This window comes from Phacochoerus africanus, chromosome 9 (genome assembly GCF_016906955.1).
Source record: "Phacochoerus africanus isolate WHEZ1 chromosome 9, ROS_Pafr_v1, whole genome shotgun sequence".
Lineage (NCBI taxonomy): Eukaryota > Metazoa > Chordata > Mammalia > Artiodactyla > Suidae > Phacochoerus > Phacochoerus africanus.
The window spans coordinates 4,947,233-4,970,382 of NC_062552.1; the positions used below are offsets into that span (position 1 = coordinate 4,947,233).

The 23,150-nt window shown below is 48.8% G+C and overlaps 1 protein-coding gene and 1 non-coding gene across 3 annotated transcripts in view; both read left to right on the forward strand.

Moving 5' to 3' along the window:
• The window catches only part of DSP (desmoplakin), a 52,715-nt gene that overhangs the window by 25,004 nt on the left and 4,561 nt on the right, over positions 1-23,150 (forward strand). Inside the window, exons 7-23 of one of the 2 annotated variants that reach the window (XM_047795176.1) lie at positions 937-1,098; positions 1,929-2,033; positions 3,097-3,192; positions 3,793-3,918; positions 4,611-4,763; positions 6,709-6,863; positions 8,910-9,036; positions 9,810-10,011; positions 10,597-10,823; positions 11,668-11,834; positions 12,548-12,686; positions 13,452-13,645; positions 15,328-15,490; positions 17,309-17,392; positions 18,237-18,344; positions 19,158-19,256; positions 20,521-22,815. In XM_047795176.1, the coding sequence (XP_047651132.1) occupies positions 937-1,098; positions 1,929-2,033; positions 3,097-3,192; positions 3,793-3,918; positions 4,611-4,763; positions 6,709-6,863; positions 8,910-9,036; positions 9,810-10,011; positions 10,597-10,823; positions 11,668-11,834; positions 12,548-12,686; positions 13,452-13,645; positions 15,328-15,490; positions 17,309-17,392; positions 18,237-18,344; positions 19,158-19,256; positions 20,521-22,815 (4,602 nt within the window). The remainder of the gene's footprint in view (positions 1-936; positions 1,099-1,928; positions 2,034-3,096; positions 3,193-3,792; positions 3,919-4,610; positions 4,764-6,708; positions 6,864-8,909; positions 9,037-9,809; positions 10,012-10,596; positions 10,824-11,667; positions 11,835-12,547; positions 12,687-13,451; positions 13,646-15,327; positions 15,491-17,308; positions 17,393-18,236; positions 18,345-19,157; positions 19,257-20,520; positions 22,816-23,150) is intronic. The other variant, XM_047795177.1, reaches the window with a different exon arrangement.
• LOC125137097 (U6 spliceosomal RNA) lies at positions 17,442-17,548 on the forward strand. The gene has a single exon (XR_007137401.1). It is a non-coding gene; the product is annotated as a U6 spliceosomal RNA (small nuclear RNA).

Here is a 23,150-nt window from a genome sequence, read left to right on the forward strand (position 1 = left end):
GGACACAACTAGGTGTAATTGATGGCACCTTGAATTTAGAGGCTGGGGGAGAAGCAGGAAAAGGTTGATTTGTCTAAGAATCCATTTTCCCAGAAGTTCCCTGATGGCTCAGTGGGTTTGCTCCCTGACTCTGGAACTTGGGCATGCCACAGGTGCGGCCAAAAAAAGAAAAAAAAAAAGACTCTATTTTCCCTTTATAGTCTAATACTAATTATTAAAATGCAAACTCTTACATATAGAATGGATAAACAACAAGTTCCTACTCTAGCATGGAGAACTATGTTCAGGAGTTCCTGTCATGGCGCAGTGGTTAACGAATCCGACTAGGAACCATGAGGTTGTGGGTTCGGTCGTTGGCCTTGCTCAGTGGGTTAAGGATCCGGCGTTGCCCTGAGCTGTGGTGTAGGTTGCAGATGCGGCTCGGATCCCACGTTGCTGTGGCTCTGGTGTAGGCTGGCGGCTATAGCTCCAATTCGACCCCTAGCCTGGGAACCTCCATGTGCCGCAGGAGCGGCCCAAGAAATGGTAAAAAGACAAAAACAAACAAACAAACAAAAAACCCAAAACAAAACAAAACGAAAAACACCGTTGTAAATCAGCTACACTTCAATAAAAGTAAACAGGTTTTTTTAAAAAAAGGAATATAAAAAATCAAACTCATTGTTGCATTCAAACCTCAGGATCTGAATCAAGACCCTTCTGGATTAGGCTATTTGATTGAATCTAAAAGCGTTCCCTTACCCACCGCAAGTTTAGGGTCAGGGGAGGCTCCTCTTCCCCTCCCGGGTGGTCACAGAATGCAAGACGTGAACAGTTGGCTGATTGTTGGGATTTTTGCTGATAAAAGGGCTGCCCGGGTTTATCTATCTGTGCAGTCCGTGGAGAACACCCTTCATCTGAGTGTTGTCCTAACGCTGCCTGGGCCTCCCTGTGCAGAAAGCATCCTTCGAGAGGATGGACCACCTGAGGCAGCTGCAGAGCATCATCCAGGCCGCGTCTCGCGAGATCATGTGGATCAACGACTGTGAGGAGGAGGAGCTGCTGTACGACTGGAGCGACAGGAACACCAACATCGCGCAGAAGCAGGAGGCCTTCTCCGTAAGCCCCGCCCCCGGCGCCGGGCCCCTCCCTCCAGGCGGTGCTGGGTGCAGTGGGGTGGGCGCCTGGAGAGGAACGCGCTTGCGTCATTTCACCTGCCCCTTCTAATTCCGCCTGGGTTGGAGGCTCGTGAGAAACATTCCTTTCTGGAGTTCTCCTGCGGCGTATCGGGTTGAGGGTCCGGTGTGGTCACTGCTGTGGCTCGGGGTGCTGCCGGGGTGCAGGTTGATCCCTGCTATGAGGAACTTCCACATGCGGTGGGCACGGCTCAAAAAAAAAAAAGAAAAACCCACCCAAATAACCATTCCTTTCTGAAGGCGTTTCAGTGGGCTACGGGGGCAGAGCAGTGCTTAGCATCTCAGAAGACAGTAGCTAGAGTGAGGTCCCTTCATTCTGATGGCCTGGGCTGTGTGTAGCGCAGGGTGTGGTGGCCTAAAGCCAAGAATCAGAGAACCTTAAAGCCGAGTCAGAGAACCTTAAAGCCGAGAGTCAGAGAACCTTAAAGCCGAGAGTCAGAGAACCTTAAAGCCGAGAGAGAACCTTAAAACCGAGAAATAGAGAAGCTTTAGTACCTGCTGTAGCTCTGTCACTTCACCTGTGTGAATTTCAGGCAAGATGTGCCACCAGTTTGGGCACAACCACCTACAGGCCCATCTCCAATATCCTTTCTGGTCTTAAAAATGCTATGATTCTTGAGGAAAACGAGGAGCAATTCTTTGGCATTGTTGGTTTCCAAATGGAGTTTGGTCTTTCACTTCCTTTAACGCTGGTGGGAGGGAGGGAAGGCTGCCGGTGATTTGTTCTACAGAATTTGCTCTTCTTTTACCCAGATACGCATGAGTCAGCTGGAAGTTAAGGAGAAAGAGCTCAATAAGCTTAAACAAGAAAGCGACCAACTTGTCCTCAGTCAGCACCCAGCTTCCGACAAAATTGAGGTAGGCTTCATGCAGTTTGTATTTTTATCAGGGGGAAAAAGGGAGCGCTTTTCAAATAATAAGACTCTACAGGAGTTCCCGTCTTGGCTCAGTGGTTAATGAACCCAACTAGTATCCCTGAGGATGAGGGTTTGGTCCCTGGCCTCGCTCAGTGGGTTCAGGATCCGGCGTTGCTGTGAGCTGTGATGTGTAGGTCACAGACATGGCTAGGATCCCATGTGGCTGTGGCTGTGGTGTAGGCCGGTGGCTGCAGCTCCAATTCAACTGCTAGCCTGGGAACCTCCATATGCCACAGGTACAGCCCTAAAAAGACAAAAAAAAAAAAAAAACTACAGATGAGTTATTCTTATCCATCATAAAGCCATAACAGGTTTATTTTATCAATGCCCTAGATCAGGGGTTGGCAGTCATTTTCTGGACCGAATAATAAATATTTTAGACCAGCAGGCTGTTTGACCTCTGTCGAAATTAACTCTCCCATTGTAGTGTGAAAGCAACCATAGCGACATGTAAAGGAATGATTGTGGCTGTGTTCTAATAAAACTTTACTTATAAATGCAAGCAGCGGGCCAGATGTGGCCCTTAGGCTGTAGTTCGCTGACTTCTGCCCTAGACTGCCATCTGTGGGTTGTGATCAAAGCTGACATTAGCTGGGAGCATTGGTATGACCATACTGGTTGCTTAAAAAAAAAAAAAAATCAGGGAGTGCCCGTTGTGGCTCAGTGGTTAACGAATCTGACTAGGAACCATAAGGCTGCATGTTCGATCCCTGACCTCGCTCAGTTGGTTAAGGATCCAGTGTTGCCATGAGCTATGGTGTAGGTTGCAGATGTGGCTCGGATTCCACGTTGCTGTAGCGTAGGCTGGCAGCTGCAACTCCGATTCGACCCCTAGCCTGGGAACCTCCATATGCTGCGGGTGTGGCCCTAAAAAGCAGAAGAAAAAAAAGTTTCTCAATTTAGAATTAGATTAAAAAATGCTTCCATTCAGGCTGACCCATCTCTAGATGAATGGATGCTTCTCTGGCTGAGTGGTGGACAGAGCCGATGTTTTCTTGTTTCAGGCCTATATGGACACTCTCCAGACACAGTGGAGCTGGATTCTTCAGATCACCAAATGCATTGATGTTCATCTCAAAGAAAATGCTGCCTACTTTCAGGTTTTTATTCTTAGTAATCATTTAACTGTCTTTCGAGTCCTTATCTTCTGGGTGTGTTTGAAAAAGCGCTGAGAACCATCATCACAATATTACGTAAATGCCATTTGTTGGTTTTTAGTTTAGGGGAGCAGAGATTGGTCATCAGTCACTGAAATAGTCTCTGGCTGTCGCATGAATTAATATACTTTCTGGGAGTTCCCGTCGTGGTGCAGTGGTTAACGAATCTGACTAGGAACCATGAGGTTGCGGGTTCGGTCCCTGCCCTTGCTCAGTGGGTTAACGATCCGGCGATGCCGTGAGCTGCGGTGTAGGTCACAGATGCGGCTCGGATCCCGTGTTGCTATGGCTCTGGCGGAGGCCGATGGCTACAGCTCCGATTCGACCCCTAGCCTGGGAACCTCCATATGCCTCGGGAGCGGCCCAAGAAATAGCAGAAAGACAAAAAAATATATATACATATATATACTTTCTCCTCTCATCTTTTCCTTTAGCCACCTCTCAGATAGACCCACAGGGAAGGTGATCCTTGCATTAGAAATTCTAGATAATACCGCTTTGCTGAGTTGCTTTTAATTGACATGACGTCGTCTCCTTCTTTAGTTTTTTGAAGAGGCCCAGTCGACGGAAGCATACCTGAAGGGCCTCCAAGACTCCATCAGGAAGAAGTACCCCTGCGACAAGAACACGCCCCTGCAGCGCCTGCTGGAGCAGATCAAGGAGCTGGAGGTACCGTTGCAGACCCAGGCCCCCTGCAGGCCTACCTGGGACATGAAGTAAATGGCTCTTTCCCCTCCCCATGACTCAGTTCAGACCGGCATCGGGATTTGTGTTGTCCTATAGAGCCACGAGGGCCCAAAGCTCAAGCAAGCTTTGTCTTCATTTTCAGTGGCTTTTCTCAAAATACCTCTCTTTGGAGGTCCCTGGCGGTGCAGCAGCTTAAGGATCTGACCTTGTGCTGCAGCAGCTCAGGTCACTGCTCTGGTACAGGTTCAGTCCCTGGCTCGGGAACTTCCACGTGCACTGCCAACAGAAAACAAAACATTTCTTTGCATGCTCAGCTGCTGTTGGAAATGACTTTTGCATCAGTGGTTACTGTTGCTCACAACAAAAATGGAGAGAATGCTTTGGAAAAATCCCTTTGGAAAAGCAGACTTCACGTTTTACCAGCACGGTCCCTTTCACGCAGTGATAGTCTTTCCTGCCTACCTACTTCATGGCTGCGTTGCCTCCATAGTGGCTTCTTATGAAAGGTGCCCATGGTTCCTGCAGGTAGATGCATTGGTGGCTTTTTGCAGCTGATGCAACTGCAGAAATATCTAGTTGTATTGTCATGATAGCTACCGTAATGCCCTTTGAAGAGGCTCCTCTCAAATTCGCAGGGGATCATGTTCAAGTATGGTTTTTCTTTGCAATTGCAGAAAGAACGGGAGAAAATCCTTGAATACAAGCGTCAGGTGCAGAACTTGGTCAACAAATCCAAGAAGATTGTGCAGCTAAAGCCGCGTAACCCGGACTACAGAAGCAATAAGCCCATCATCCTCAGGGCCCTGTGTGATTACAAACAGGACCAGGTGCGTGCTGGGTTACTTGGAGTGCTGCCAAGTTTTCCTTTTCTTTACGTATGGATTTCTGTCCATCAGGAGGGCAGAACTTCATGTTGGGGTCTGCGAGCACCCTAGGAACTGTCTGTCTTTTGTATACAAAGCAGCAAGCTGTTGAGAAAATACAGAAGTTTTGTTCGGAGTCATGTGATAGCTGTCAATAAGCAGGACAGTAGTTTTTTTAAACTGTTCCCTTTTAAGGCTTAAGACTTCTTCTCCTCCATAAAGAAAAAGAAAGGAGAGAGGGAAATGAGACCGTTACACTGCATGTAAACCGAATATCACTGTTGATTTTATGTAGAACTTGAGCGCACTGGTTCTCTAGGCTCAGTGGTAAATACAGACATTTGTACAGAAAGATGACTTGTTTTTAGTTAAGTTTTTTGGGGTAATTCCACAGCTCTATTTTCTTATAAAAACGGTGGAGGATTTAGGAAATATAAAACTATAAAATATAGTTGGTGATTTAAATGTTATAAAACAATGGAGGGAAGTTCCCTTTTAGTGCAGGGGATTAAAGATCCGGTCTTGTGCAGCTGCAGTTCGGATTTGCTCTCTGGCCCAGAAGTTTCCACATGCCTCAGGTGCAGCCCCAAACAAACAAACAAACAAATCAAAAGCAATGGAGTTGACTCTACTCTGCAGAAGTGTCTTAAGTACTTTTGTAGAGAGGAGAAAGAAGAAATACATCTTACTTAATTGAATGGAATTTAAAATTCCTAAATATCAGGCTTGTGATATTTTCCGTGTTATAGTTGTCGTATTTGAAATATCCATTTTAAGAAGCTATATAGAGTTAATTTAGAGATGAAGCTATTTAGATGTCAGAGGTTAATTCAGAAAGTTATTTTTCTGGGGACTTTATACCAGGTTTTTTTTGTTGTTATTTAAATTTTTTTTTTTTTTTTTTTGCTTTTTAGGGCCATACCTGTGGCATATGGAGGTTCCCAGGCGAGGGGTCAAATTGGAATTGCAGCTGCCGGCCTATGCCACAGCCACAGCAATGCTAGATCCAAGCCATGTCTTCGACCTACAACAAAGCTCATGGCACTGAGGATCCTTAACCCACTGAGCAAGGCCAGGGATCGAACTTGCAACCTCATCGTTCCTGGTCAGATTCGTTTCCGCTGCGCCAAGACGGGAACTCCAATTTTTTTGCTTTTATTTTTAACGTTTAAGAGCAAATGAGTGAGACAGGTGACTGATATCCGCCGGATAAAACACAGACCCACGAGAACAGAAAAGCCGGGTGAGGGGTGAGTTTTTGCTTTACGAAAGGATTTCTCACTTCACTGGAGGCTTTCCAGGCTCTCTGGAAAGTTACTCCACCTAATTATTTTCAGACACACCTGGTAGGCTCAACTGTCTTATTTAAAGCGTAAGTATTAGAGTTTCTGCTGTGGTGCAGTGGCTTAAGAATCCCACTGCTGCAGCTCAGGTTGCTGTGGAGTTGTGGGTTCAATCCCCAGCCCCGTGCAGCAGGTTAAGGATCTGGTATTGCTGTAGCTGTGGCGTAGGTCGCAGCTGCTTGGATTCATTCCCTGGCCCAGGGACTCCCATATACTGTGGGTGTGGCTATTAAAAAAAGAAGAACAGGCGTTCCCGTTGTGGTGCAGCAGAATTGAATCTGGCTGGGAACCATGAGGTTGCGGGTTCGATCCCTGGCCCCGCTCAGTGGGTTAAGGATCTGGTGTTGCCGTGAGCTGCAGTGTAGGTCACAGACGTGACTCAGATCTTGTGTTGCTGTGGCTGTGGTGTAGGCCGATGGCTACAGCTCCGATTAGACCCCTAGCCTGGGAACTCCCATATGCTGCTGGTGCGGCCCTAGAAAAGGCAAAAAGACAAAGAAAAGAAAAAAAAAGAAAAAAACTGGACTCGTGGGTAAAGCCAAAACTCGGTGCTGCTTGCGTTGCAGAAAATCATCCACAAAGGGGACGAGTGCATCCTGAAGGACAATAACGAGCGGAGCAAGTGGTACGTGACCGGCCCCGGCGGCGTGGACATGCTGGTGCCCTCCGTGGGCCTCATCATCCCTCCTCCCAACCCTCTGGCCGTGGACCTCTCCAGCAAGTACGTTGTTGACGTTCCTCCTGCCGTGGCATGAACGTGGGTGGGGAGAAGGAGAGCCAACGCTTATTCAGGACCTTCAGGAGCTCCTGGTGTGGCTCAGCAGGTTAAGAACCCAACTAGGATCCATGAGGATGCGGGTTTGATCCCTGGCCTCCCTCAGTGGGTTAAGGATCCAGCTTTACCACAAGGTGCAGCGTAGGGCACAGATGTGGCTTGGATTTGGTGTTGCTGTGGCTGTGGTGTAGGCCAGTGGCTTCAGCTCCAGTTCAGCCCCTATCCTGGGAACTTCAGATGCCGAGGCTGTGGCCCTAAACAGGAGAAAAAGAAAAGAAAGTATATTTTGGAGTTCCCATTGTGGTTCAGTGGAGTTAAGAACCTGACATAGTGTCCGTGAGGATACAGGTTTAATCCCTGACCTTGCTCATTGGGTTAAGGATCTGGTATTGCTGTGGCTGGTGGTGTTGGCTGGCAGCTGCAGCTCCGATTTGACCCCTAGCCCAGGAACTTCCATATACTACAGGTGGAGCCCTAAAAAGAAAGAAAGAAACAAACAAACAAGAAGACCTTTAGACGCACTGCTTTTTATTGCTGTCATCTCCTCAGAGGGGTACCTGGTGAGGTCTCTTTGTGTGGTCTTGAGATTTCATGTTGAAGGGAGTTCCCGTCCTGACTCAGTGGTTAACGAATCCGACTGGGAACCATGAGGTTGTGGGTTCGATCCCTGGCCTCGCTCAGTGGGTTATTGCCGTGAGTGGTGGTGTAGGTCACAGACGCAGCTCAGATCTGGTGTTGCTGTGGCTCTGGCGTAGGCCAGCAGCTACAGCTCCGATTAGACCCCTAGCCTGGGAAACCTCCATATGCCGCAGGAGCGGCTCCAGAAAAGGCAAAAAGACAAAAGAAAAAGAGAGAGAGAGGGATTTCATGTTGAAGATACTGTGTTCTTACTAGAGGATAAAGAAGGCCGTCTGTACAGGAAGGCTGGAGGAAATCATTCTGGCTAGGTCCTTTAAAGGCACAGCTTCCAAATTCCTTCTTTTAGACAATCAAAGTTTGGCATGTAGCCACAAATAAAAAAGACCTATTTGGCCGTCAGTTGGTGGAGCATTCACTTGACTGATTGTCCATGGCAGATTCTTTTTTGAAAAAACTGTTGGAGTGTAGTTGATTTACAGTGTGTTAATTTCAGATGTACAGCAAAATGAATCAGTTATACATATACGTGGTATCCATTTTTTCCCCTTATGGATTATTACAAAATACTGAGTAGATTTCCTGTGTTGTACACAAGGTCTTTGCCAGTTATCTATTCTATGCATATTTTATATATGCCAGTCCCATCCCCCAATTTATCCCTTCCTGCCATAAGATTCCCCTTTAGTAACCATAAGTTTGATTTCAAAGTCTGTGAGTTTGTTTCTGTTTTATAATAAGGTCTTTGGTATCTTTTTTATTAGATTCCACATATAAGTGATATCAAATGCCATTTGTCTTTATTTGACTACTGCACTAGTATGATAATTCTAGCAATCTATGTTGCTATAAATGACATTATTTCATTCTTTTTTACGGCCGAGTAATTTTCCATTGTATATATGTACCACATCTTTATCCAGTCCTCTGTTGATGGACGTTTAGCTTGCTTGGCTGTCATAACTAGTCAAGGCAAGTTCTTCCAAACCTTTTCTGATGAAAATCTCAGGGTAGGGAGATAGTAGTGCAGTGAGCCTGTTTCCAAGCCCCAGCTGACCTTCTGTGACCTAGGGAGTTGCATCTCTCTGTTGCTTAAAAACTAGCTGACAAACAGCACAGCCACCCAAAATCACATTGCGTTTTTCAGTGATTGCCATGTATCTAAGCCATGTCAGTCTTTGAGCATGTGCTTTTTGGGTATTAGTCCAAATCCACTGAAAGAGTGAATGTTTTGAACATGCTGCTCCGCCAGTTCCCTGCTGGGTTTTCTGTGCTGTCCGGTGAGCAAGGCCAGGTGTGCTGTTTGGGCTGACCTTGGAGAGCGGGGCTAGCGGGTTTTTCCTGTGCTCCTGTCAGGATCGAGCAGTACTACGAAGCCATCCTGGCCCTGTGGAACCAGCTCTACATCAACATGAAGAGCCTGGTGTCCTGGCACTACTGCATGATCGACATCGAGAAGATCAGGGCCATGACCATCGCCAAGGTACGTCCTCAGGACCTCGCGGCTGCCTGGAGGGACCGCCCAGCCGCTCCCTGCCGTGCGTTTCTACCAGGCAGCCTTGGCCGTGCAGCCGATGCTTTTGGATCTCAGCAGGAGTCAGCGGAGGCTTCCTTAGAGGCTCTAGTCCGTCCAGCATAGACTGGGAGGAATTCACATGGGGCTGGTTATGAGATCAACAGAAGTACTAAGCAGGGGTACCTGCTAAGGCGGACGTACCTGTGGGAACGGTGTGTGGTCCTGGGATACTGCGTTCCCATTCTCCTTAGATGCATTGCAAAGCGAGGTCATAGTTAGTGACTGGGTATCACAGGGTAGAGGTGGGGTAGCGTTTTTGGAAGAACACCCAGAGCATTAGTTACCCAAATCAGCGGTTTCCAGATTGCGGTCCAAGAATCCCAGGTGGGGCGTCTTTGGGGGATGCAGGGAATGGCAGGATGGAGAGGGGCGAGGATGGGTAAATTTGGGGCTCCCTCGACCCCTTTTCTCTTTTCGGTCAGAGCTGAGGTCTGCTTTATGTTCAGGGCTTCTGATTCATATTTCCTTTGAAGAATACAATTCCACAGGAAGAAGAAATTGACAAGCCACGGCTCTGGCCCTTAGTCGAAAGCTCTAAATCCCCAAAGACCTTTTCCATGGGAGTGGGTCTTTGAGGAGCATCGTCTCAGTCTTGCCCAAGTGTAGTGCATTTCCCCGCAGACTCTTTCTTGGCCACCCCACGGGGCCGTCTGAAACACCCCTACCTGGTTTGCTTCCAGCTGAAGACCATGCGGCAGGAAGATTACATGAAGACCATATCTGACCTTGAGTTACATTACCAAGAGTTCATCAGAAACAGCCAGGGCTCGGAGATGTTCGGAGATGATGACAAGCGGAAGATGCAGACCCAGTTCACGGACGCCCAGAAGCACTACCAGACCCTGGTCATCCAGCTGCCTGGGCACCCCCAGCACCAGACAGGTTGGTTTGGGTCGGTTCTCTATATCCACCATATGTGTGCAGTTTTAAGACGAAAGTACACAGCTTGCATAAAACCAGCTTCGGAATCACTTCCTTGAAAGAGAATACATCAAAAGTCATTTAGGAGGCAGCTCAGTGGGTTAAGGACCTGATGTTGTCCCTGGGAGGATGTGGGTTCAACCCCTGGCCCCTCTTAGTGGGTTGAGGATCCGGTATTGCCGCAAACCGCAGCGTCAGTCACAGATGCGGCTTGGATCCGGTGTTGCTGTGGCAGAGGTGGGCCGCCGCAGCTCCCACTGGACCCCTGGCCTGGGAGCTTCCATACGCTGCAGGTGTGGCTGTGAACGAAAAGAACATCGTTTAGGGTTCCCACCGCGGCACAGCGGGTTAAGGACCCCACTTGGGTGCCGGTTCAGTCCCCCACCCTGAAATTTCCTTATGCTGTGGGTGCAACTATAAAAAGAAAAAAGAGCCATTGAGACACCACCTTCTCAGGATCACATCAGCGTTGGTGCAGCATGGGTGTTCGTGGAGGCCTGGCCGCCTCCTGGTCAGGAATGCTCTGATTTTTGCGTCTTTTTACAGTAACCACAACTGAAATAACTCATGTTGGTTCCTGCCAAGACGTCAACCATCATCAAGTAATTGAACTCAACAGAGAAACCGATAAGCAGGAAACGTGGATTCTGATGGAGCTCCAGAAGGTTCGCAGGCAGATGGAGCACTGCGAGGGCAGGATGACCCTTAAAAACATCCTTCTGGCCGACCAAGGGTCTTCCCACCACATCACAGTGAAAATAAACGAGCTGAAAGTAGGTACCCATCTGTAATTTGGCTCGTTTCCAGGTATACTTGAAGTCAACTGTCAACTCAGAAAAAACCTCCTGGGTTAAATATTGAGGGGTGGAGTTTCCATCGTGGCTCAGCGGTAACCCGACTAGTTTCCACGAGGACTCAGATTGATTCCCTGACCTCAGTCAGTGGGTTGGGGATCCAGTGTTGCTGTGAGCTGCAGTGTAGGCTGGCAGCTGTAGCTCCAGTTCGACCCCTAGCCTGGGAATCTCCGTATGCTCTGGGTGTGGCCCTAAAAAGCAAAAAAAAAAAAAAAAAAAAAAAATGGGCAAGATACCTTCATTTTCAAGAAAAGCGACTTCTGGCACGGTTCCGTTCGGTTCCGTTTTTCCTTTCCCAGGCTTCCAGATTAGTGGAAGGCTACCGGGCTGGGGATTAAACCCACTTTGCTATTAGTTTCAGAGTTGCGCTGTCAGGCTGCGGTTGTTTATTTTCTGCAATGTCCTGCCTTGTAGATTTCAAGGTTTTCATAAACACTAATTCGGCTTCAGCTTGAAACAACCTGGGACTTGGGCTAAGGGTATAGACAGGAGACGGACATGGAAAGAGTTGGTTGAGGGTGGGGGCGAGGAGGCTCCACGCTGCTGGCAGAGCTGGAACTGCAGCCCAGGTGTGTCGGTGTCAACTTCAGGGGTCTTTTCCGCCCAGCCGGGCCAGGGCCCGGCACTGGAGTGGCCAAGACAGGCCGGCGGGCCTCCCTGAAGACGGGCGCGAAAGGCCAACTGTGTTGCTTGAATCTTTCACAGTTTGTGGCTCTTTGAGGGCACGGGCTAAATCAAAAGCACTCTCCTTCCTTTTCCGCAGAGCATCCAGCATGATTCTCAAGCCATTGCCGACGTTCTCAACCAGCTGAAGGACATGCTGGCCAACTTCAGAGGTTCGGAAAAATACTGCTATTTGCAGAACGAGATATTTGGATTGTTTCAGAAACTGGAAAATATCAATGGTGTGACCGATGGTTACTTAAATAGGTAAGCAGTCGCCGTGACCGTAGACGTTTGGCTTTTCTCAGGCTTCCTTTTGCCAGACTTCATTTCCTTTATGTGCTGGTCGCTGGAGGCGTTGCCTGTGGTTTCTCTTTTCCTTAGAGGCTCACTCTCATTCTCTTGGGCTTCTGAGGGAGGGTCCTGCAGCCTCGATCGTGCCCATCCTTCTGTTCCGAAAGCCACTGTCTCTTCTAGCCAAGGCAGCCTCTCAAGGCCAGAACTTCGAATGCCAACAGTCATGCAGCTCGGGGCCTGGATCATGAGAGAGGGAGGGACAGTGTTTTCCTCTGCAGCTTCTCACATGAGCACAATGCATTCTTTTTTTTTTTTTTTTTTTTCCCGCTTTTTAGGGCAGCACCTGCGGCCTATGGAGGTTCCCAGGCTAGGGGTCCAATGGGAGCTGCAGCTACCAGCCTACACCACAGCCACAGCCATGCCAGATCTGAGCTGCGTCTGAGACCCACACCACAGCTCATGGCAACGCCAGATCCTTAAGCCACTGAGCCAGGCTAGGGATTGAACCCGCAACCTCATGGCTCCTAGTCGGATTCGTTCCCACTGTGCCACGACAGGAACTCCGTACCATGCATTCTTCCCTGCTCGAATATTGGGCTCTTTGATTAATGGTGGCAGGAGTCCGATGTTCCCAGCCTAATTCTGCCACCGGCAATTTTCTCCGCCTCCCTGGCGCTCGACAGCTTGTGTACAGTGAGGTCCCTGCTGCAGGCCATTCTCCAGACAGAGGACATGCTGAAGGTGTACGAAGCCAGACTCACCGAAGAGGAGACGGTCTGCCTGGATCTGGATAAGGTGGAAGCTTACCGCTGCGGACTGAAGGTAACGGGAAGGGTTTCTCAGGTCAGGGGGCCTGACCCGGGGCTTCTCGGTCCCCAGCTGTCAGGCTTCCCAGGCTGCATTTCGAGGTTTACTGGCTTCCGTGGGCCACGTGTGGTTGACATCAGCCGTTCTCTCTAGAACACCAGAGGTGTTGGCAGGAGCTCCGTGAGAAAGTCGTTGTGCTGAGATTAGTCTGGGGAATGAGGGTGAGACATAGTTAAACTGGTTTCTTTCCTACTGGGCTTCTCAGAGCCTTGAAGATGTTAATGTTATTTTATCATTTTTCAAGAATGGAGTAGAGCATAATATTTAGCATTTAGCAAATGAATTGGCAAACTGAATCCTTTTTTTGGGGGGTGGGGGCATGCCCGTGGCATGCGGAACGTCCCCAGCCAGGAATCCCGAGCCACAGCAGTGTCAACGCCGGATCCTTAATCCACGGAGCCACCAGGGAACTCCTCAGTCCTTTTTGTGTGTTTGTTTTTTTTGGCCACACTCATGGTGGGTGGAAATTCCAAGGCCAGGCATTGAACACAAGCCACCGCAGTGACCCAAACTGCTGCAGGGACAACACCAGATCCTTAACCCACTGTGCTACATGAAAACTCCCTGAAACCTTTTTTTTTTTTAAGACGGGTTGCCACCAGCAGCTGCATCACGGGCACAGATATTGGGAAATGCAATCAGGAAATATATTTTCCTTGCAGTACAGCATCCAGTGGCAGATGAGATTAATCAGTACTCATTTTTTCCCTCTGGTGACAGAAAATTAAAAATGACTTGAACTTGAAGAAGTCCTTGCTGGCCACCATGAAGACAGAACTGCAGAAGGCCCAGCAGATCCATTCACAGACGTCCCAGCAGTATCCCCTCTATGACCTGGACCTGGGCAAGTTCAGCGAAAAAGTCACACAGCTGACAGATCGCTGGCAAAGAATTGATAAGCAGATAGACTACAGGTGTGTCACCTCCTCTCCCCCCTCCTTCATGCTCCCTTCCCATTTGGGCATTCCCGGGATAAGGTCACTTCCCCCCACACCCCCTGCTTTTTAGGGCCACACCCACGGCATATGGAGGGTCCCAGGCTAGGGGTCTAATCGGAGCTACTGCTGCTGGCCTGCAGCACAGCCACAGCAACTCGGGATCCAAGCCGCCCCTGCGACCTACACCACAGCTTAACAGCACTGCTGGATCCTGAACCCACTGAGCGAGGCCCGGGATCGAACCTGCGTCCTCATGGATGCTAGTCAGGTTCATTCACCACTGAGCCATGACGGGAACTCCCCAGGGATGGAACCCGCACCTAAGTGGGCTTCTTAACCCACTGTGCCATGCTGGGAACTCCTGTGTTTTTATTGAAAAAAGCTCGCATAAAACATCCCCAGTTTAAACGCGTGTCGTTCAAGGGTCACCTGTAATCACTTAAAAAAAAAAAAACAAACCCACTGGTTTTGTTTTGTGTCTAAGACAAGGTAACAGGTGCTCTCTTTGTGGACTGGCTCTAGGCAGCCTGGTTGGGAAAAGGACAAGCTTGTCCTCAATAGCAAGCTTGCACCAGCCCTCGCCAAGGGCCTGCAGGTTCTATGGGAAGTAGTGGAAACCACTGATCAAGCTCCTTTGTGCCCTGAAAACTCTTGTTAATGACCATAGATGCTTTGAGGGAGGCTTCTCCAAGAGTTTGTGAAAATTAAGTCTTACATGGAAGAAATGCCTTCCTGCAGGTGAAGGTTTGAAAACATCTCCCGAATCCTGCTTGTAGTTGATTTTACTAGCAGTGCTTTTTTTTTTTTTTTTTTTAACTAGCAGTGCTTTTTAAAAAACATCTCTGTTGATACACACTTTACATGCCATACAATTCTCCCACTCAAAAAGTGTGCAATTCTTTTTTTTTTTAATGGCCACCCTGCAGCAGGGAGTTCCCGGACCGGGGATTGAATAGGAGCCACAGCTGTAGCAGCACCAGCTCCTTAACCTGCTGTGCCGAACTGGGGCTTGACCCTGAGCCTCTGCAGTGACCGGAGCTGCTGCAGTTGGTTTCTTAACCCACTGTGCCACGGCGGGAACTCGTGGTTTTTAATATATTCAGAATGTGTAAACGGCACCACAACCGATGTTTAGAACATTTGTCATCACCCTTAAAGGGAAACCCCAGACTCACCGGCAGTCACTCCCCCTTGCCTCCCAACCCTTCAGCCCCAGACAACCCCCATTCTACTCGTGGTCTCTATAGATTTGCTGATTCTGGACATTTCCTATAAGTGGGAACTTAAACTCTGGGGTCCTTGGTGACTGCTTTTTTCACTGAACGTCATGTGTTCAGGGTTCATCCATGGTGTAGCACTTGTCAGTACTTGACTTTAGTTTTGTTTATTTTTATGACTGCATAATATTCTGTTTTATGATGGTCCCACGTTTTGTGTGTTCTTTGATCCATGGATGGATATTTGGGTTGGTTCCCGTTTTGGGCTCTCATGAGACATGGTGCTACGAGCAGTCCTGTTTAGCTCTTCGTGTGGATGGGCGTTCTCAGTCCTCTTGCGTGGGCATCACGGGACACTGCTGCGGCAGCTGGGAGCTGGAGGTGACATACGTGCAGGAGCGAAAGCAATGCTTTAATCCTTGTATTTTCGGTCTCCCCCAGATTATGGGACTTGGAGAAACAAATCAAGCAACTGAGGAATTACCGGGACAACTATCAGGCCTTCTGCAAGTGGCTCTACGATGCCAAACGCCGCCAGGATAACCTGGAATCCATGAAGTTTGGAGATTCCAGCACAGTCCTGCGATTTTTGAATGAGCAGAAGGTATAAGCCAATTTGTCACTGCAGCAGGTTTCACTGGGTTTAAGCTGGATTTTCCTCTGGTTTTCATAGCCGTCCCTGGGTTTGAAAGGATACATTTTTTTAAAAATTTATGTTATTGAAGTATGTTGACGTACCATGTCGTATTAATTTCTGGTGTACAGCAGAGTGATTCAGTTATATGTGTACATATATATATATATTCTTTTTCATACGCTTTCCATTCCGGGTCATGACAAGATGCTGAACAGAGTTCCCTGTGCTCCGCAGTAGGACCTTCTTTATCTGCTCTGTATATGCCAGTTGGCGTCTGCCAATCCCAACTCCCAATCCTTCCCTCCCCTGCCTCCTCCTCCCCCTTGGCAGCCACAGGTCTGTTCTTTATGTCTGGGAGTCTGTTTCTGTTTTGTAGGTAAGTTCATTTGTATCATATTTTAATTCCATATACATAAGTGATGTATGGTATTTGCCTTTCTCTTTCTGACCTATTTCACTTCGTATGAGAATCTCTAGGTCTGTCCAGGTTGCTGCAAATGGCATTATTTTGGTCTTTTTTTTTTTTTTTTTTTGACTGCATAGTATTCTATTGTGTGTATGTACCGCATCTTCTTTATCCTTTCATTCATCAAGGGGCATTTAGGTTGTTTCCACATCTTGGCTATTGTGAATGGTGCTGCCCTGTACATAGGGATGCATGGATCTTCATGAAATGATATTTAATATTACTAGTCCATTTTGCTTTTTATATTTTTGGCCGCCCCATAGCATATGGAGTTCCCAGGCCAGGGATAGATCCAACCTGTGCCACAACTGCATCAACACTGGATCCTTAACCCACTATGCCGGACCAGGGATCGAACCTGTGTCCCAGGGCTCCAGAGACACAGTGAATTCCACTGCGCCACAGCGTGAATTTCTACTCGTCCATTTTGGGATGCCTAAGTAATACCAGAGGAAAAGCAATTGAGATATTTACAAAGAAACACAAGTATGAACTTAGGAATAATGTTACCGTGATAGGCAAGTATCTTTACAAATAGTACCTTTTAGATAATAAGTGGCAGATCTTCCTTCCTTCCCTTTTCTGAACTGAAACCATATGCTCCTCTCTTCAGGTTTCACTGTGAGACTCTGAGTCAGAACGTGTAGCCATAAACTGAGGGAAAAAATCCAAGCAATCCTGGTTATAGAGTGAAAGAACTGGAGTTTGCGTCGTGCCGCAGTGGTTAACAAATCCGACTAGGAACCATAGGAGGTTGTGGGTTCGATCCCTGGCCTTGCTCAGTGGGTTAGGGATCCGGCATTGCCGTGAGCTGTGGTGTAGGTTGCAGATGCGGCTCGGATCCCCTCGTTGCTGTGGCTGTGGCGTGGACCGGTGGCTACAGCTCTGATTGGACCCCTAGCCTGGGAACCTCCATATGCCGCGGAAGTGGCCCAAGAAATGGCAAAAAGACCCCCCCCCCCAAAAAAAAAAAAAGTGAAAGAACTTTTTTTGGGGGGGGGGCGTCTTTTAAGGCTGCACCTGCAGCATATGGAGATTCCCAGGCTAGGGCTTGAACTGGGAGCTCTCTGCTGCCAGCCTGCACCACAGCCACAGCCACAGCCACACCAGATCCAAGCTGGCTGTGTCTGCAACCCACACCACAGGCTCATGGCAACACCGGATCCTTTACCCACTGAGCAAGGCTGGGGATCGAACCTGTATCCTCATGGATACGAGTCAGATTTCGTTTCCACTGAGCCACAGCGGGAACTCCACATTTATTTTAAAATACATATACACATTTGTAATGTTTTATAAATGTTTTCTTTTCTGTGTAGAACTTGCACAGTGAAATCAGTGGCAAACGAGACAAGTCAGAAGAAGTACAAAAAATTGCTGAGCTTTGCGCCAATTCAATTAAGGTATGTTGGTTTCACAGAGAATGTCGGTGTTTGAGCAGGAATATGACCTGTGTTTGCTTCTGCAGCACATGTATCAAAATTAGAACAATGCAGAGACGATTAGCCTGGCTCTTGTGCAAGGATGCTATGCAGATTCATGACGTGTTCCACATTTTTTAAAGAATATTATTAAGTACATTGTTTTCTGACTCATTATAGACTTCTTGGGTGGGCATGGGATGAGGCCTGCATTCAGATTCAGACCCAGGGCAAGAGTTTGAGGACTGCCCTTCAGCTGATTTGAATACACACCTCACCGGATACTAAGAAGGGGCGACCCCTCCCAGAAAGGAAGAGGCGGGCTTTTCTAACCCCTACTCCCCTTGGGTGACAAAACTGTGGCCCCCTGGATCCTCGGGGCAGCGCTTCTGTGCCTGCCCGCTTGTGTCTCTCGCAAGGGTCATATCTTAATAAATCTATTTCTTGCCTAAAAAAATAAAATAAAAAAACAGAGACTATAGACTTCTCGAGGACAGCGATTATGGCTTTTGTGTATTCTTGCCTGAACCAGCCATAAGCGCTTATCCATTAGCTTGAATTCAATACGCATTGGCAATATCTATGAGAATGGGCTGGTCTTCATTTTTCAGACAGGTGGCGTGTGCAGAAATCCCCGCTTAAGCATATAAATGTGTTACCTGGTTTGATAATGTGCTATGATGTCTGGACACTCGTAGCACATGACAGCCTTTGGGGCTGCATGTTAGAAATACAGCTTGGGTATTTTAAAACCGTGGGTTTGTAGCGGTCATGACGCCTTTGATGTCAGGTAAGTATGTTTTTCTAAATCGTCATTATTCTGCAGGATTATGAACTGCAGCTGGCATCATACAGCTCCGGACTGGAAACTCTCCTGAACATACCTATCAAGAGAACCATGGTTCAGTCTCCTTCGGGGGTGATTCTTCAAGAGGTATGGAGATACGCCAGTACACCTGCCCGTCCCTCTGCATCGTCTTTTTTCTGTCCTCCCTATACTCCCTGAATTCATGTCTTGCTACAGGGGGTCCACTCAAAAAAGTTTAATAGGAGGTTATCTGCTCTCTCATGTGAGTCATCAATATGAGATACATTTCAGGAAATGACCAGTGAGAAATCTGTGTCTGTTGTTCATATATTAGAGCCTTTGCAGACACTGGGCTTAAATTCTGGGTTTAGTGAGGGAGACATTTAAAATGTGGAAACTATCTAGTCAATTTCTGGAAGCCAACTTCTCAAATGTATCAGAGAACAGTACCTGGCAGATGGTTTAGGGGGAACACCCTGGGATGATAAGGAGGAAATGTAGGGCTTTTAGCCCTTTGTTTTACTGTATTTTTCCCTTTTGGAATTAGCCCGCATGAACAAAGAGCATTCACTCTTTAAATTATCATGTCACTTGGAGTTCTCGTTGTGGCTCAGCTGTGAGTGAGCCCAACTAGCACATCCCTGAGGATGGATTAAGGATCCGGCATTGCCGTGAACTGTGGTGTAGGTAGCAGATGTGGCTCGGATCCCAAGTTGTTGTGGCTGTGGTGTAGGTCTGCGGCTGCAGCTCTGATTCGACCCCTAGCCTGGAAACCTCCAGATGCTGGGGGTGTGGCCCTAAAAAGACAAAAAGACCAAAAAAAAGAAATTATGATATCATTACTAGATTGTTTTAGAAAACAAAATTGGTCAGCTTGCATATAGGGCTTCTTTTGAATGCAGTAGCATTTGTTTTTTCCTTTTGCTTCTTTTCCCCAAGGCCGCAGACATTCATGCTCGGTACATAGAACTTCTCACAAGGTCTGGAGACTATTACAGATTCTTAAGTGAGATGCTGAAGAGTTTGGAAGATCTGAAGGTAACATACTTGCCTTACTTCCTTGAAGGATTAAAAAAGGAAATAGAACTTTATTATTGCTACCTGCTGATAGCATATGAATTAGGACCTACTCACTAGTAAAACTCTGTCTCCTCTAGACAGTATAATATAGCTTGTTCATAAGTCAGTGAATGAACTTAGATAATACTTCCAAAATTATAGCTACTTTACCTTGCCAAAACCCCCCATAATTTTATGTAATGTTTGGGCCAAGGAATTTGCTTCGTTTCTTTGTGTTAAATGAAGGTGAAGGAGTTCCTGTTGTGGCTCAGTGGGTTAAGAACCCACCGTGGTCTCTCTGAGGATGCAGGTTCAATCCTGGGTCTCACTTGGTGGGTTAAGGATCTGGTGCTGCCGTGACTGTGGTGCAGGCCGGCAGCTGCAGCTCCAATCCGACCCCTAGCCTGGGAACTTCCATATGCTGCAGGTGTGGCTGTAAAAATAAAATAAAAATAAAGAAATAAGCAAGTAAATGAAGGAGAAGATCATCCTGGCCTGGCTGGATTTGGGTTTTTTCCTGTCGAGTGGTGGTTTAATTTATTCTCCACTTCTAATACTTGAATTAAGGATCTACGGAAACTTTATACCTAGAAATAAAGGAAACATAATTTTGGAAATCGTAAGCTTTTGGTCTTGGGAGAAAATCTCTCATTTAAAGATGAGGAAGCTGGAGTTTCCGTCATGGCTCAGTGGTTAACGAATCCTATTAGGAACCATGAGGTTGTGGGTTCGATCCCTGGCCTCACTCAGTGGGTTAAGGATCCAGCGTTGCGTGAGCTGTGGTGTAGGTCTCTGGCGCGGCTCGTATCCTGTGTTGCTGTGGCTGTGGCGTAGGCTGGTGGCCACAGCTCCAATTAGACCCCTAGCCTGGGAACCTCCATATGCCACAGGAGCGGCCCTAGAAAAGGCAAAAAGACAAAAAATAAATAAATACATAAATAAAGATGAGGAAGCTAATAAGACTCCAAGATGATCAATCACGTACTAAGGTCATACAAGCAGTTGATGGAAGAATGATGACAAGAATACAGATTTCTTGAATTCTCATCTAGAAGCTTTTACCTTGTTATCACCCTTTATATGTGTGCTTGAGTGTGTCTGTAGGGGTGCGTGTGTGTTTGTGTGTGTAGGTGTGCAGCAAGAAATAAGAAAGCCCTTTGGTCTGGGGGAGGGAAAGCACTGCTTCTTTCTTCTGATGTCCAGTGTTTCTCTTTCAATATCCTTTCTGATTTCGCTCCCGCAGCTGAAAAATACCAAGATCGAAGTTTTGGAAGAGGAGCTCCGGCTGGCCCGGGATGCCAACTCCGAAAACTGCAACAAGAACAAATTCCTGGATCAGAACCTGCAGAAATACCAGGCGGAGTGCTCCCAGTTCAAGGCCAAGCTCGTGAGCCTGGAGGAGCTGAAGCGGCAGGCGGAGCTGGATGGCAAGGCGGCCAAGCAAAACCTAGACAAGTGCTACGGCCAAATCAAAGAGCTCAACGAGAAGATCACCCGACTGACGTACGAGATCGAGGACGAAAAGCGGAGGAGGAAGGCCGTGGAAGACCGCTGCGACCAGCAGAAGAACGACTACGACCAGCTGCAGAAGGCGAGGCAGTGCGAGAAGGAGAGCCTGGGCTGGCAGAAGATAGAGTCCGAGAAGGTCATCCAGGAGAAGGAGTACGAGATAGAGAGGTTGAGGGTTCTGCTGCAGGAGGAGGGCGCCCGCAAGAGAGAGTATGAGAACGAGCTGGCAAAGGTAAGAAACCACTATAATGAGGAGATGAGTAATTTAAGGAACAAGTACGAAACAGAGATAAACATCACCAAGACCACCATCAAGGAGATCTCCGCGCAGAGAGAGGACGATGCCAAGAACCTCCGCGGCCAGCTGGACCGACTCTCGAGGGAGAACCGCGACCTGAAGGATGAGATCGTGCGGCTCAACGACAGCATCCTGCAGACCACGGAGCAGCGGCGGCGGGCCGAAGAGGACGCCCTGCAGCAGAAGGCCTGCGGCTCCGAGGTGCTGCAGAAGAAGCAGCAGCTGGAGGTAGAGCTCAAGCAGGTCATCCAGCAGCGCTCCGAGGACAACGCCCGGCACAAGCAGTCCCTGGAGGAGGCGGCCAGGACCATCCAGGACAAGAATAAGGAGATCGAGAGACTCAAGGCGGAGTTCCAGGAGGAGGCCAAGCGCCGCCGGGAATACGAGAGTGAACTGGCCAAGGTAAGGAGCAGTTACGACGAGGAGATCATTAGCCTAAAGAACCAGTTCGAGACGGAAATCAACATCACCAAGACCACGATCCACCAGCTGACCCTGCAGAAGGAGGAGGACACCAGCGGCTACCGCGCCCAGATAGACAACCTCACCCGGGAAAACCGGAGCCTCTCGGAGGAGGTCAAGCGGCTGAAGAACAGCCTCACCCAGACCACCGAGAGCCTCCGGAGGGTCGAAGAGAACGTCCAGCAGCAGAAGGCCACGGGCTTGGAGATGTCTCAGCGGAAGCAGCAGCTGGAGGTCGAGCTGAGGCAGGTCACGCAGATGCGGATGGAGGAGAGTGCCAGGTACAAGCAGTCCCTGGACGAGGCCGCCAAGACCATCCAGGACAAAAACAGGGAGATTGAGAGGTTAAAGCAGCTGGTGGAGACGGAAGCCAAGGAGCGCAAGTGCCTGGAGGAGGAAAACGCTCAGCTGCAGCGGGCCCACGGTGACCTGCAGAGAGCCCACAGCAGCGCCACGGAGACCATCAGCAAACTGAAGGTGCAGGAGCAGGAGCTGCTGCGCCTGAGGATGGACTACGAGCGGGTGTCCCAGGAGAGGGCCGTCAGGGACCAGGACATCGCCCGCTTCCAGAGCTCCCTCAAGGAGCTGCAGGTGCAGAAGCAGAAGGCAGAGGAGGAGCTGGCGCGGCTGAAGAGGGCCGCCTCCGAAGACTCCTCCAAGAGGAAGAAGCTGGAGGAGGAGCTGGAGGCCATGCGGAGGTCCCTGAAGGAGCAGGCCATCAAGGTCACCAGCCTGACCCAGCAGCTGGAGCAGGCGTCCATCAGCAAGAAGCGGAGCGAGGACGAGCTGCGGCAGCAGCGGGACGTGCTGGAGGGCCAGCTGCGGGAGAAGCAGAGGACCCAGGACGAGCTGCGCAGGCTGGCCTCCGAGGTGGAGGCCCTGCGGCGGCAGCTGCTGCAGGAGCAGGAGAACCTCAAGCAGGCGCACATGCGCAGCGAGCACTTCCAGAAGGCCATCGAGGACAAGAGCAGGAGCCTGAACGAGAGCAAGATCGAAATCGAGAGGCTGCAGTCGCTGACCGAGAACCTGACCAAGGAGCACTTGATGCTGGAGGAGGAGCTGCGGAACCTGCGCCTGGAGTACGACGACTTCCGGCGGGGCCACAGCGAGGCCGACCTCGGCAAAAACGCCACCATCTCCGAGCTCCGCAGCCAGCTGCAGATCAGCAACAACCGCACCCTGGAGCTGCAGGGCCTGATTAATGATTTACAGAGAGAGAGGGAAAATTTGAGACAGGAAATTGAGAAATTCCAAAAGCAGGCGTTAGAGGTATTCACAAATATTTGATCGCAGCTGCCTTGTGTCTCGACTAACCTGCTCCGCCCGCGTCCTCTAACCCGAGCCGTGCTCTTCTCCGCCGGGGCTGGCGCCAGCTTTTCTTTTGGTTGCTGTGCCACTCTCTGTCCTGATCCTGACACTGCTTTGGGATAGTTTCAGCGCTACTTGCCTGTCTCTTCTGTCACTGTCACTGCATCAAGTGCCCCTCTGGTGTAACCCGTGCTTGGCTCTGCTTCGAGAATTCTCTCCGGGGTGTGACATCTGAGATCACTGGCTCTCAATGTTCCACTCTTGTCTAGAAGACGGCCTGGCTCTACCTTTGTGAG